The sequence below is a fragment of the Phycodurus eques genome, chromosome 5, assembly GCF_024500275.1.
Source record: "Phycodurus eques isolate BA_2022a chromosome 5, UOR_Pequ_1.1, whole genome shotgun sequence".
Classification (NCBI taxonomy): domain Eukaryota; kingdom Metazoa; phylum Chordata; class Actinopteri; order Syngnathiformes; family Syngnathidae; genus Phycodurus; species Phycodurus eques.
Window position 1 is genome coordinate 15,255,984 of NC_084529.1, and position 13,163 is coordinate 15,269,146.

At 44.2% G+C, this 13,163-nt stretch overlaps 1 protein-coding gene across 1 annotated transcript; it reads right to left on the reverse strand.

Moving 5' to 3' along the window:
* Window positions 1–230: 230 nt before the first annotated feature.
* arsa (arylsulfatase A) lies at window positions 231–11,041 on the reverse strand. Its single transcript, XM_061676660.1, has 8 exons — window positions 10,750–11,041; window positions 8,884–9,124; window positions 7,848–8,066; window positions 4,363–4,532; window positions 4,007–4,131; window positions 3,701–3,828; window positions 2,575–2,677; window positions 231–2,369 (listed from the first exon to the last, which is right to left on the reverse strand). Exons 1-8 carry the CDS (start codon window positions 10,968–10,970, stop codon window positions 2,074–2,076), a joined length of 1,503 nt encoding a protein of 500 aa, XP_061532644.1. The 5' UTR covers window positions 10,971–11,041; the 3' UTR covers window positions 231–2,073.
* Window positions 11,042–13,163: the final 2,122 nt, after the last annotated feature.

Sequence of the window (13,163 nt, forward strand, 5' to 3'; positions counted from 1 at the left end):
TATTCTCTTAAAATTAAAACTGATTGCAATGACTATTTATGTAACGGTTTTCTTGTACTAGCTATCAAAACTTTATTTCTTCAGTAATTTCAATGTTTATTCTCGCAAAATTAGGTTTCTATTGCAAATTACGACTTTCGTCCTTTTCTTTTGCAATTTGCTACTTTATGCTGCCGACAACGCCAATTCTTCGTGGATAAAAAGATACCCAATAAGACAAGAAAAGATGGTTGGAGGTGATGATCTGATCTTTTACTGCACATGGGTATACTGTGGTATACATGTACAAGAAAAACAACCAACAAATTCAACCAATAGGAACAGCCCAGTTCGCTTTTTTTTTTTAAATCATCTGCTACATTATATTACATCGTAATAGTATTTTATCATTGTCAAATGTCAAAACAGGTCAGAATTGACTTGAACAGTACGTTAAGTGCTAGCAAACATCTTGTTAGCCCAACAGCAACATTGGCCAAGTCATTGTTAACGCTTTCAGCCAACTGCCACAGTTCAACCTTCGTGAATTGCGCTGATGTGTGAGAATCTACACTGAAAAACGAGCAAGCACATTGTTGTTGTTTTTTTTTTTTTAAATTGCTATTGTGTAATTTAATTGTGTAATTTAAAAAAGGGCCAGTAATTTATTGTGTAATTTAAAAAAGGGCCAGTGGTTCTGAAAGTTTTTAAAATCAAGTACCACCACAAAAAACAACAACAACGTAGCTCTCTTGTAAATTTAGGGAATAATAAAACTACTTAAGGAATGAGTTACATTAAAATTTTACCTAAGTACAATTTTGAAAATAGTCCTACAAGATTAAATGCAACTGTATTTTACTTAAAAGTTAAACGCAGGTGAACTGTGCTTCACAAATGTTCTGTGCTGGAGAAAAAAAAGGAAATTTAAATCACTCTAACATTATGCACAGTTTGAACATACAGTGGGTACGGAAAGTATTACATTTTTCACTCTTTTGTATATTGCAGCCATTTGCTAAAATAATTTAAGTTCATTTTTTCCTCATTAATGTACACACAGCAGCCCATATTGACAGAAAAACATTTTTATTGTTGAATTTTTTTGCAGATTTATTAAAAAAGAAAAACTGAAATATCAAACAGCCATAAGTAATTCAGACCCTTTGCTGTGACACTCATATTTAACTTGGGTGGTTTCCATTTCTTCTGATCATGCTTGAGATGGTTCTACACCTTCATTGGAGTCCAGCTGTGTTTGATTATACTGATTGGACTTGATTAGGAAAGCCACACACCTGTCTATATAAGACCTTACAGCTCACAGTGCAAGTCAGAGCAAATGAGAATCATGAGGTCAAGGGAACTGCCTGAAGAGCTCAGAGACAGAATTGTGGCAAGGCACAGATCTGGCCAAGGTTCTAATAAAGTGTCTGCTGAACTTAAGGTTCCTAGGAGCACAGTTGCCTCCATAATCCTGAAATGGAAGACGTTTGGGACGATCAGAACCCTGCCTGGAGCTGGCCGTCCGGCCAAACTGAGAAATTGGGGGAGAAGAGCCTTGGTGAGTGAGGTCAACAGTCTGGGCTTTATGGCAGAGTGGCTCGATGGAAGCCTCTCCTCAGTGCAAGACATGAAAGCCTGCATGGAGTTTGCTAAAAAAACACCTGAAGGACTCCAAGATGGTGAGAAATAAGATTCTCTGGTCTGATGAGACCAAGACAGAATGTTTTGGCCTTAATTCTAAACTGTGCTTCTAATAAATACTGAGCAAAGGGTCTGAATACTTATGGCTGTGTGATATTTCAGCAAAGGGCTGCACTATAACAAACAGTAAAAAATTTAAGGGGTCAGAATGCTTTCCGTACCCACTGTATATAGTAATTCAGTGATTCTTTCGCATAACACTCGTGGTACTTGTACCACACTTTCAGAATATCTGACTTGGGCAATTATGCTATTAGGCTGACGAAATATAAAATTGTACAGTTTTAAGTGCCAACAGAAAGACCACAAAGAAATACATTTGTTTAACTCCTTCATGGGTTAGGGTTAGGGTTCGGGTTATTTCTACAGTCTGTTTGTTTTGAACCGTCAACACTGACAGCAGTGAGGTTTCTGACTGCACTCCGGACTGCAGCAAGGCTCCAGCTGCGGGTCGCTTCCTTTCCCGATCTCACTCTCTCCGAACGACATGGATGCTTCAAACTGCTCCTTGACTTTCTTGATCCTCTCCAGCAATGCTGGGACGTCCGTCTCGCCGCCCGGCACGAGCGGGTAGCGCTCCGAGGGGTCCGCCTCCAAGTCGAAGAGCAGCGGCGGGTCGTGAAAATTTAGGACGGAGAACGCTGAGCATTCTTTGTCGGGGGTGGTGCTGCTATGCGTCGAACCTGGTGGAAAGGAACAACTGTGACGAGTACAGGTGGGTAGAGTAGCCACAAATTGCACTCAAGTAAGAGTACTGTTACTTCAGAATGATATGACTCAAGTGATGTGGTTCTAAGCGTTATGGTTAGGATTTAGAGGGCTAGCGGTTAAAATGTGGATGAAGGTTAGGATTGGGGAGCCGGGGTGCACTGAGCCCATGAAGCTCACCTCGCGTGTAGAAGTGCGCCTTGTACTTCTCAAGTCGCAGAGCAAACAGGCCCAACTGTTCACTTGGGTCAGAGGGGTAGAACATTATTGCCTCCCTTTTACTCTGCAAAAACATGACAATTTTGACATGTACACAGAAAGGCCAAGGTATTCTGGAACACTGTCATGAAAATAGACATGAATGAAAAACATCTGACCTTTTTCTTTTACCAGTATTTTCCCGAAATAAAATATGACATTTTGCTCTTAAACTCACTCGTATTTTTACAAAAAAAAAAAAAAAAACAACAACCCTAAACTTTCCCCCCCAGTAAGAGTATGACAAATTTTCTTGGGGGGAAAAAAAACAATAACATTTCTCGCAATGTTCAATTGTTATTCCTTGAAAAACTATGACGTAAATTTATAAGATTACCAGTATTTTCCAGCCAATCGCAAGGCACATTTAAACAAACAACCATTCACACCTACGAGCAATTTAGAGTCTTCAATTAACCTACCATGCATGTTTTTGGGATGTGGGAGGAAACCGGAGTGCCCGGAGAAAACCCACACAGGCACGGGGAGAACATGCAAACTCCACACAGGCAGGGCCGGGAATTGAACCCGGGTCCTCAGAACTGTGAGGCAGACGCTCCAACCAGTCGGTCACCGTGCCCAGTATTTTTCCATGGAACAAATGTGATTTATTCCTTGTAAATTATGAGTACAGTTTCTAAAAATAAGTTTTAATTTTTTTTTAAGCAAAATTACAACAATGTTCCTCAAGAATTTTTTTTTCTTTAAATAAATGACATTTTTTAGTAAGATTACCAGTATTTCTCCTCAGACAAATAAGACTTTTTTTTTTGTAAGATTACCAGTATTCCAGTGTTATTCCTGAAAAAAAATCTTCTTGTGAATTTTGAGTATTTTTTCTCAAAAGAAATGATTTTCTTCATTGAGATTGTGACAATTTTTAGTTTTTATCTTGCAGTTTTTCAGTATTTTTCTTTTGAAAAATTTTATGTTTTTTGAAAAGGATTTTTTTCTTCTTCCTGGAAGATTATCAGATTTTTTTTCTTTGATAAAATATATCCTCGTCAGATTAACTGAATTCTTCCCGCTGAAAGTTCACGGCTTTTACCTTTCCCTGGTTGGTAAGGATTTCAGTCATGTCAAAACCATCCAGCGCCACTTGGGGCACTCTAGCACCGGCTAGCCTAGCGATGGTGGGCAGGATGTCTAGACTGCTGGCCAGCTCACGAGTCACACCTGAAAACAAAAAAAGAACGCAAAGAATGATGACAAATCAAAAGACATACTGTATGGGATTTTACAGAATATAGGAGAGTCCAAATTTAGCATTGCACATCTTTAGTATAGTACCACACCCTGCTGTAGCATGCTGGCAAGCCCTGTTTTGACTGAATTGAAATAGCGAACAGCAGACCTGGTGTGATGGTGCCGGGCCAGAAGGCAATGGCGGGCTCCCTCATGCCGCCCTCGTATGTGGTACCTTTGCCACATCTCAGAGCGCCTGCATTGCCGCCTCGGGACATGCGCATTAGCGAAGGCCTGACACAAAGACAGTGATGAGGGAAAAGTAGAAAACTACGACAGTTTTGCTGAACCGCTTTGAGCTTAAAAATTTTTTGAACACATATATATACATATATAATATATATTATATATATATATATATATATAATATATATATATATATTATATAATATATATATATATATATATTATATATATATATAATGAAAATGCCCATGGAGACAAAATCCACCAACAATAGCCGACCCGTTGTCTGCCGTGAAGAAGACCAGCGTGTTGTTGATCACGCCACTCTCCTCCAGGGTGGCCAGCAGCTTTCCGACAGTGTTGTCAAACTCCAGCAGAGAGTCTCCAAACGGCCCTCTTGACGTCTTCCCGGCAGCCCCCGGCCCTGCATATTGCGGGTAATGGGTGTGCTGGTGCGGGAAAGAAGAATAAGATGTTATCAATGTTATTAGGGCAGGGCAAAAAAAAAAAATCAAATAACTCGGCTAACCCCTCCTGGAAGCCATCACCTTATCGTGGTGGAGGGGTTTGTGTGTCCCAATGATCCAAGGAGCTAAGTTGTCTGGGGCTTCAACCCCCTGGTAGGGTCAGCCCTGACAAACAGGTCCGAGGTGAGGGACCAGACAAAGCACGGCTCAAAGACCCCTTATGATGACGGCCCCTCTGGACCCAGGCCTGGAGGTGGGGCACGAAGGCGAGCGCCTTGTGGCCAGGCCTGCACCCATGGGGCTCGGCCGGGCACAGCCCGAAAGGGTAACGTGGGTCCCCCTTCCTATCGGCTCACCACCTGTGGGAGGGGCCATAGGGGTCGGGTGCAGTGCAAGCTGGGCGGTGGCCAAAGGCGGGGACCTTGGCGATCTGATCCCCGGCTACAGAAGCTGGCTCTAGGAACGTGGAATGTCACCTCTCTGGCAGGGAAGGAGCCCGAGCTGGTGTGCGAGGTCGAGAATTTCCGACTAGATATTGTCGGACTCGCCTCTGGTACCAGTCCTCTCGAGAGGGGTTGGATTCTCTTCCACTCTGGAGTTGCCCACGGTGAGAGGTGGCGAGCAGGTGCGGGAATACTTATTGGCCCCCAGCTCGGCGCCTGTACGTTGGGATTTACCCCGGTGGGTAGCCTCCCTCTGCCTTCGGGTGGGGGGACAGGTCCTGAGTGTTATTTGTGCCTATGCACCAAACAGCAGATCAGAGTATCCACCCTTAGAGGGGGTGCTGGAGAGCCCTCCCGCTGGGGACTCCATCGTTCTGCTGGGGGACTTCAATGCTCACGTGGGCAATGACAGTGAGACCTGGAAGGGCGTGATTGGGAGGAACGCCCCCCCCCCCGATCAGAACCCGAGTGGTGTGCTGTTATTGGACTTCTGTGCTCATCACGGATTATCCATAACGAACACCATGTTCAAGCATAGGGGTGTCCACACGTGCACCAGGACACCCGAAGTCGCAGTTCGATGATGGACTTTGTAGTCGTGTCATCGGACTTGCGACCGCATGTCTTGGACACTCGGGTGAAGAGAGCGGCGGAGCTGTCAACTAATCACCACCTGGTGGTGAGTTGGCTCCGATGGTGGAGGAAGATGCCGGTCCGATGTGGCAGGCCCAAATTTATTGTGAGGGTCTGCTGGGAATGTCTGGCAGAATCCCCTGTCAGAAGGAGTTTCAACTCCCTCCTCCGACAGAACGGGGGACATTGAGTCCGAGTGGACCATGTTCCGCGCCTCCATTGCTGAGGCGGCTGACCGGAGCAGTGGCCGTAAGGTGGTTGGTGCCTGTCGTGGCGGCAATCCCCGAACCCGTTGGTGGACACCAACGGTGAGGGATGCCGTCAAGCTGAAGAAGGAGTCCTATCGGGCCTTTTTGGCCTGTGGGACTCCTGAGGCAGCTGATGGGTACCAGCTGGCCCACCGGAATGCATCTTTGGTGGTCGCTAAAGCAAAAACTTGCATGGGAGGAGTTCGGTGAGGCCATGGAGAAAGACTTCCGGACAGCTTCAAGGAAATTCTGGTCCACTATCCGGCGTCTCAGGAGGGGGAAGCAGTGCACCATCAACACTGTGTATAGTGGGGATGGAGCGCTGCTGACCACGACTCGGGACGTTGTGAGTCGGTGGGGAGAATACTTCAAAGACCTCCTCAATTCTACCGACACGCCTTCCCACGAGGAAGCAGAGTCTGGGTTTTCTGAGGCAGGCTTTACTATCTCTGGGGTTGAGGTCACCGAGGTGGTTAAAAAGCTCCACGGTGGCAAGGCACGGGGGTGGATGAAATTCGCCCGGAGTTCCTAAAGGCTCTGGATGTTGTGGGGCAGTCCTGGTTGACACACCTCTGCAACATTGCACGGACATCGGGGACAGTGCCTCTGGACTGGCAGACTGGAGTGGTGGTCCCCCTTTTTAAGAAGGGGGACCGGAGGGTGTGTTCCAACTACAGGGGGATCACACTCCTCAGCCTCCCAACCTATTCAGGGGTGCTGGAGAGGAGGGTCCGTTGGGAAGTTGACTCTCAGATCCAGGAGGAGCAGTGTGCTTTTCGTCCTGGACCAGGTCTTCACCCTCGGCAGGGTCCTTGAGGGTGCATGGGAGTTCGCCCAACCAGTCTACATGTGTTTTGTGGACTTGGAGAAGGCGTTTGACCATGTCCCTCGGGGAGTCCTGTGGGGGGAGCTTTGGGAGTATGGGGTACCGAACCCCCTGATACGGGCTGTTCGGTCCCTGTACGGCCGGAGTCATAGTTTGGTCCGCATATCCGGCAGTAAATCGGACTCGTTTCCGGTGAGGGTTGGACGCCGCCAAGGCTGCCCTTTGACACCGATTCTGTTCATAACTTTTATGCACAGAATTTCTATGCGCAGCGGAGATGTAGAGGGGGTCTGGTTTGGTGGTGTCAGTATTGCATCTCTGCTTTTCGCAGATGATGTGGTTCTGTTGGCTTCATCAAACCGTGATCTCCAACTCTCACTGGAGCGGTTCGGACCCGTGTGTGAAGCGGCTGAAATGAGAATCAGCTCCTCCAAATCTGAGACCATGGTCCTCAGTCGGAAAAGGGTGGCGTGCCCTCTCCAGGTCGGGGATGAAATCCTGCCCCAAGTGGAGGAGTTCAAGTATCTTGGGGTCTTGTTCACGAGTGAGGGAAGAATGGAACGGGAGATCGACAGGCTCGGTGCAGCGTCTGCAGTGATGCGGACTTTGTATCGGTCCGTTGTGGTGAAGAAGGAGCTAAGCCGAAAGGCGAAGCTCTCAATTTACTGGTCAATTATTATTCAATTACTCTTTCACTCGTCAGTAGGAGAATCGATTCTAAAAATATTTGATAGTCCATCCATCCATTTTCTGAGCCGCTTCTCCTCACTAGGGTAGCGGGCGTGCTGGAGACTATCCCAGCTATCATCGGGCAGGAGGCAGGGTACACCCTGAACTGGTTGCCAGCCAATCGCAGGGCACATACAAACAAACAATCATTCACACCTACGGGCAATTTAGAGTTGTCAATTAACCTACCACGCATGTTTTTGGGATGTGGGAGGAAACCGGAGTGCCTGGAGAAAACCCACGCAGGCACGTGGAGAACATGCAAACTCCACATAGGCGGGGCCGGGGATTGAACCCCGGTCCTCAGAACTGTGAGGCAGATGCTCTCACCAGTTGGTCACCGTGCTGCCATATTTGATAGTGACAACCCGAAATGTTATAACATTGAAGTAAAAAAGCAACGTCGTTGGCTGCCTACATGGGAAGGATAGTAAAGGAAGAAAGGTTGTTTCCTCTTGGACGCGGAGGCGATGAAGCTGGCTGAGAAGTCGCTGTAAGCTCGTTCCAGATCCAAGAAGTTAACAGGCTGCTCCTTGATGTCTTCGTTGTGCATCAGCGGGACCAGCACGGTGCCCACGTCGCACATCCCGAAGCACTTTACGTCCGGAGGGAAGCAGGTCAGGTTGTGACATGGACCCTGGTAAAGATAAGCAATTATAAAAAGACCCAAAACATTTCACGGGGAGATATTATGTCAAACTGACTTTTTAACAGCTTGCTTTTTAGGGTGTGATATGGCCTTTAAAGGAAATCGTCCATTTTTTTCCCTCAAAAACAAAAAGGCTTGAGAACACTGAGAACGAGAGTGGGTTAACTCCATGTTTCAGTTACATGCATCTGCATGTTAGTATAAGTCAAGTGAGTTATTTATCAACTTTCAAGAACTATTGATAGATTTGAGGGATGTTCGGATTTTGAGCACTGTTTTTTAATCCGAGTTTATTTCTTTTCTTTTCGGCAACCTCGAGGATACAGACTGGGATCCAACCTATGGAACTGACGATGATAACAGTACCACGGTTGTGGATAAAAGTGCAATTAAAATATCTAAGTATCTAAGATGGCCCAAGTTCCAAATCATTGTATTGTAAATATGAGGAAAACCACAATGTCTGTAAAAACAAGTATTCAGAAGTAAACAGTGCCATATAAATCCCCAAAATATAAATCCCCCTAAGTTTTATTGTAGTTGCAACACTACTGCAAAATGAGGAAAATTTAGTTATCCCACTCTAGTTCTCAGTGGCTCACATACAGTAAATCTGTTGAAATGCTTTTTAACTTGTATGATTTTGCATGGATGTCTGCTGAAGACAAAACAACGTTTCTTTAAATTTATTTACAGTATGCTTATTATTTCCAAAATCCCTCGATTTAACTTTTCACCCCTTTGCAACTCTAAATAGGACACACCTGTCAGTCACATGGGTTGCAATACTTTTGGCAACACTGACCATGTCGTGCGAGTACGGAATGCCGAGGTACTCGTCGAAGCCCTGCCTGGTGGGAAGGAAGGTTCCGTTGGGCCCGACTCCCAGGTGCCACTTGCCCACGGCGGCCGTGGCGTAGCCCAGAGGCTTCAGCACCTCGGCGATGGTGGTCTCGTTTAGTGGGAGGCCGCCTACGGAACCGGGGTACAGAACTCCGGGGTAGATACCCGAACGGGTCTGATAGCGCCCCGTCAGCAGCGATGCCCTGGACAGATAATGCAATTAAACCATTGAACAAATAGAATAATAATTAATAAAATGATAGTACAGTAGTACATTTAGATTTTTCAATTAATAATAAAAATAATACTTCTGTATTGTGATAGTTTCATATTTTTGAATTTTTTTTTTACTTCCTTATTATTATTAAATAGATATATAGTGGAAATAATACAATTCACTTGTATTTATTTTCAGTATGTCTACAGTTTTGATATATTAAAAAAATCAAATGATAAAAATATATTTTACACAAGTACAGCACACAATGTTATTATTATTATTAATTGTTTAATTATTGATTATAATGATTATACATCCATCCATTTTTTGTGTCGCTTCTTCTTCTGAATAGGGTTGTGGTCGTGCTGGAGCCTATCCCAACTATCATCGGGCAGGAGGCGGGGTACGCCCTGAACTGGTTGCCAGCCAATCGCAGGGCACATACAAATAACCATTCACACTCACATTCACACCTACGGGCAATTTAGAGTCTTCAATTAACCTACCCTGCATATTTTTGGGATGTGGGAGGAAACCGGAGTACCCGGAGGAAAGCCACGCAGGCATGGGGAGAACATGCAAACTCCACACAGGCAGGGTCGGGGCTTGAACCCCGGTCCTCAGAACTGTGAGGCAGATGCTCTCACCAGTCGACCACCGTGCCGCCTATTAATAATTATGTTATTTAAAAAATAAGTCCACCCATCCATCCATCAATTTTCTAAACCGCTTCTCCTCACTAGGGTCGCGGGCGTGCTGGAGCCTATCCCAGCTATCATCGGGCAGGAGGCGGGGTGCACCATGAATTGGTTGCCAGCCAATCGCAGGGCACATACAAACAAACAACCATTCGCACTCACATTCACACCTTCGGGCAATTTAGAGTCTCCAATTCATGGCGGGGTCGGGGATTGAACCCCGGTCCTCAGAACTGTGAGGCTGACGCTCTAACCAGTCCTCCACCGTGCTGCCTAAAAAATAAATTAAAAAAAACAAAACTGACAAACCATACAACACTATTTTTATTATTAAATTACAAATTACATTATTCGTTTATTACCTCCACCCTGTAATTATTGAATAATATTAAGGAAGAAAATATAAATAAATAAAAACACCATTTAATGTATTACACAATTACAATACACAATGTGTATTATTTGTCGTACGTAGTGTATTATTTCCACTCTTTAATTATTTAATTGTCATAAGTTATTAATAAAATATCAATATAATAATAATATAATACAATTAAATAATTATAATATAATGCAGGGACTTTAATACAATATAAATATGACATGACACAACCACAATACATATTTATTATTTCAAACCTTTATGAAATACAATTAATAATACAATAATACTAAAGATTATTCATGACATATTTTTTCAACGTATATTATGATTATCATTATTACTTTTATTATTATTTGTTCATTTAATATAATAATTGAACAAATATGCACTTCATTAGGTACACTTAGAACCAAAATTACAGATTAGTAATTCCAGAATTTTTAAACAAACGTGCGCGTGGCACTCTTATTCAAATAAGATCAGCAAATAACGGTATCTTATGTTCATAGATAACAAAGTATTGACCTGGACGGGCTGCAGAGGGGGCTGGTGCAGTAGAAGTCCGTGAAGCGGAGCCCCCCAGCTGCAAGTCGGTCCAGATTCGGGCTAAGCGAGCTGGGGTGTCCGTAACAGCCCAAGTCCCCAAAACCCAAATCATCGGCGAAGAGCACGAGGAAATTGGGCGGCGAAGCGGCGTGTGCACAAACGCATAACAAGGCCACAAACCCCAGACGGGTGAAGTCCATTGCGATGTTTGTCACATGAAAGAAGGAATTCAGTAATCAATGCGAACTCGCAACAGAAGCTGAACCACAGCAAATAGTGTGTCGCGTGGAGGTGACGTCACTCACAAGCGGAAATGTAGTCCACCCACCTCAGCGTTCTCATTTGGACTACAAAATACAAGCGCTCGTCCTTGTGTGAAATAAAAACGGATTCAGATCGTAACCACGATACATAGTTATAATCTGAATCGCTGCATCGTATATTATCATCTAAATGAAATAGTCATTTGTATTTCATCAATAAAGTGGCATTATTCCGCCACACGACTACCCCTGTGTGAAGTGCACATACTTGTTGCTAGCTAGTAGCACGCGCTAAAATCCGTTGATGTCTATAAAAAACAAGTTTGGTGGCATAAAACAAATGAACAACTACAGTACAACCGCAACATTAGCCTCCATTGCGACAGAAAATGACTTGTCTCGGAAACGGGTTAATGAACCTCGAATGACATGGATGCTGTCTACAAAAAATACGCAGTTTATGTAAGTTTTCTTTTTACATTTCTTCTGTGGGAAATTAGGCAATGTGCTCAGACATTGAATGGTTGACATTGGTTGAATGGTGTTAATTTTTGTTTGTCATTTACAGTGGGTACAGAAAGTATTCAGACCCCCTTAAAAAGTTTCAGTCTTTGTTATATTGCAGCCATTTGCTAAAATCGTTTAAGTTACCCCCCCGCCCATTAATGTACACACAGTACCCCATATTTACAGAAAAAAACGGAATTGTTGACATTTTTGCAGATTTATTAAAAAATAAAAAAAACTGAAATATCACACAGCCATAAGTAATCAGACCATTTGCTGTGACACTCATATTGAACTCGGGTGCTGTCCATTTCTTCCGAGCATCCTTGAAATGGTTCTACACCTTCATTGGAGTCCAGCTGTGTTTGATTATACTGATTGGACTTGATTAGGAAAGCCACACACCTGTCTATATAAGACCTTACAGCTCACAGTGCATGTCAGAGCAAATGAGAATCATGAGGTCAAAGGAAACCTGAAGAGCTCAGAGACAGAATTGTGGCAAGGCACAGATCTGGCCAAGGTTCTAAAAAAATGTCTGCTGAACTTAAGGTTCCTAAGAGCACAGTTGCCTCCATAATCCTGAAATGGCAGACGTTTGGGACGATCAGAACCCTGCCTGGAGCTGGCTGTCTGGCCAAATTGAGAAATTGGGGGAGAAGAGCCTTGGTGAATGAGGTCAACAGTCGGGGCTTTATGGCAGAGTGGCTCGATGGAAGCCTCTCCTCAGTGCAAGACATGAAAGCCTGCATGAAATTTGCTAAAAACACCTGAAGGACTCCAAGATGGTGAGAAATAAGATTCGCTGGTCTGATGAGACCAAGATCGAATGTTTTGGCCTTAATTCTAAACCGTACGTGTGGAGAAGACCAGGCACTGCTCATCACCTGTCCAATACAGTCCCAAGCATGGTGGTGGCAGCATTATGCTGTGGAGGTGTTTTTCAGCTGCAGGGAGAGGATGACTGGTTGCAATAGAAGGAAAGATGAATGTGGCCAAGTATAGGGATATCCTGGATGAAAACCTTCTCCAGAGTGCTCAGGACCTCAGACTGGGCCGAAGGTTTACCTTCCAACAAGACAATGACCCTAAGCACACAGCTAAAATAACGAAGGAGTGGTTTTAGAACAACTCCGTGACTGTTCTTGAATGGCCCACCCAGAGCCCTGACTTAAACCCAGTTGAGCATCTCTTGCGAGACCTGAAAATGGCTGTCCACCAACGTTCACCCTCAAACCTGACAGAAATGGAGAGGATCTGCAAGGAGGAATGGCAGAGGATCCCCAAATCCAGGTGTGAAAACCTTGTTGCATCATTCCCCAAAAGACTCATGGCTGTATTAGCTCAAAAGGGTGCTTCTACTAATTACTGAGCAAAGGGTCTGAATACTTATGGCTGTGTGATAGTTCAGTTTTTCTTTTTTTAATAAATCTGCAAAAATTTCAACAAGTACATTTTTTTTCTTAAACTTAAATGATTTTAGGAAATGGCTGCAATATTACAAAGAATTTAAGGGGTCTAAATACTTTCCGTACCCACTGTAGCAACGAGGCTGTTACAACACAGCCCACCCCCCCATACCGTGTTGTAGTGGTATACTGTGTTTGTATTGTGTAAAATAAC

Excerpts from the sequence above, each read along its gene's own strand:
- arsa (XM_061676660.1), bottom strand. The coding sequence starts at position 10,970 with ATGGACTTCACCCGTCTGGGGTTTGTGGCCTTGTTATGCGTTTGTGCA. Across the intron at positions 9,125-10,749 it reads CCCCTCTGCAGCCCGTCCAG|GGCATCGCTGCTGACGGGGC; the intron begins GTCAATACTTTG and ends TTATCTGTCCAG. Across the intron at positions 4,132-4,362 it reads TTCTTCACGGCAGACAACGG|GCCTTCGCTAATGCGCATGT; the intron begins GTCGGCTATTGT and ends TCTTTGTGTCAG.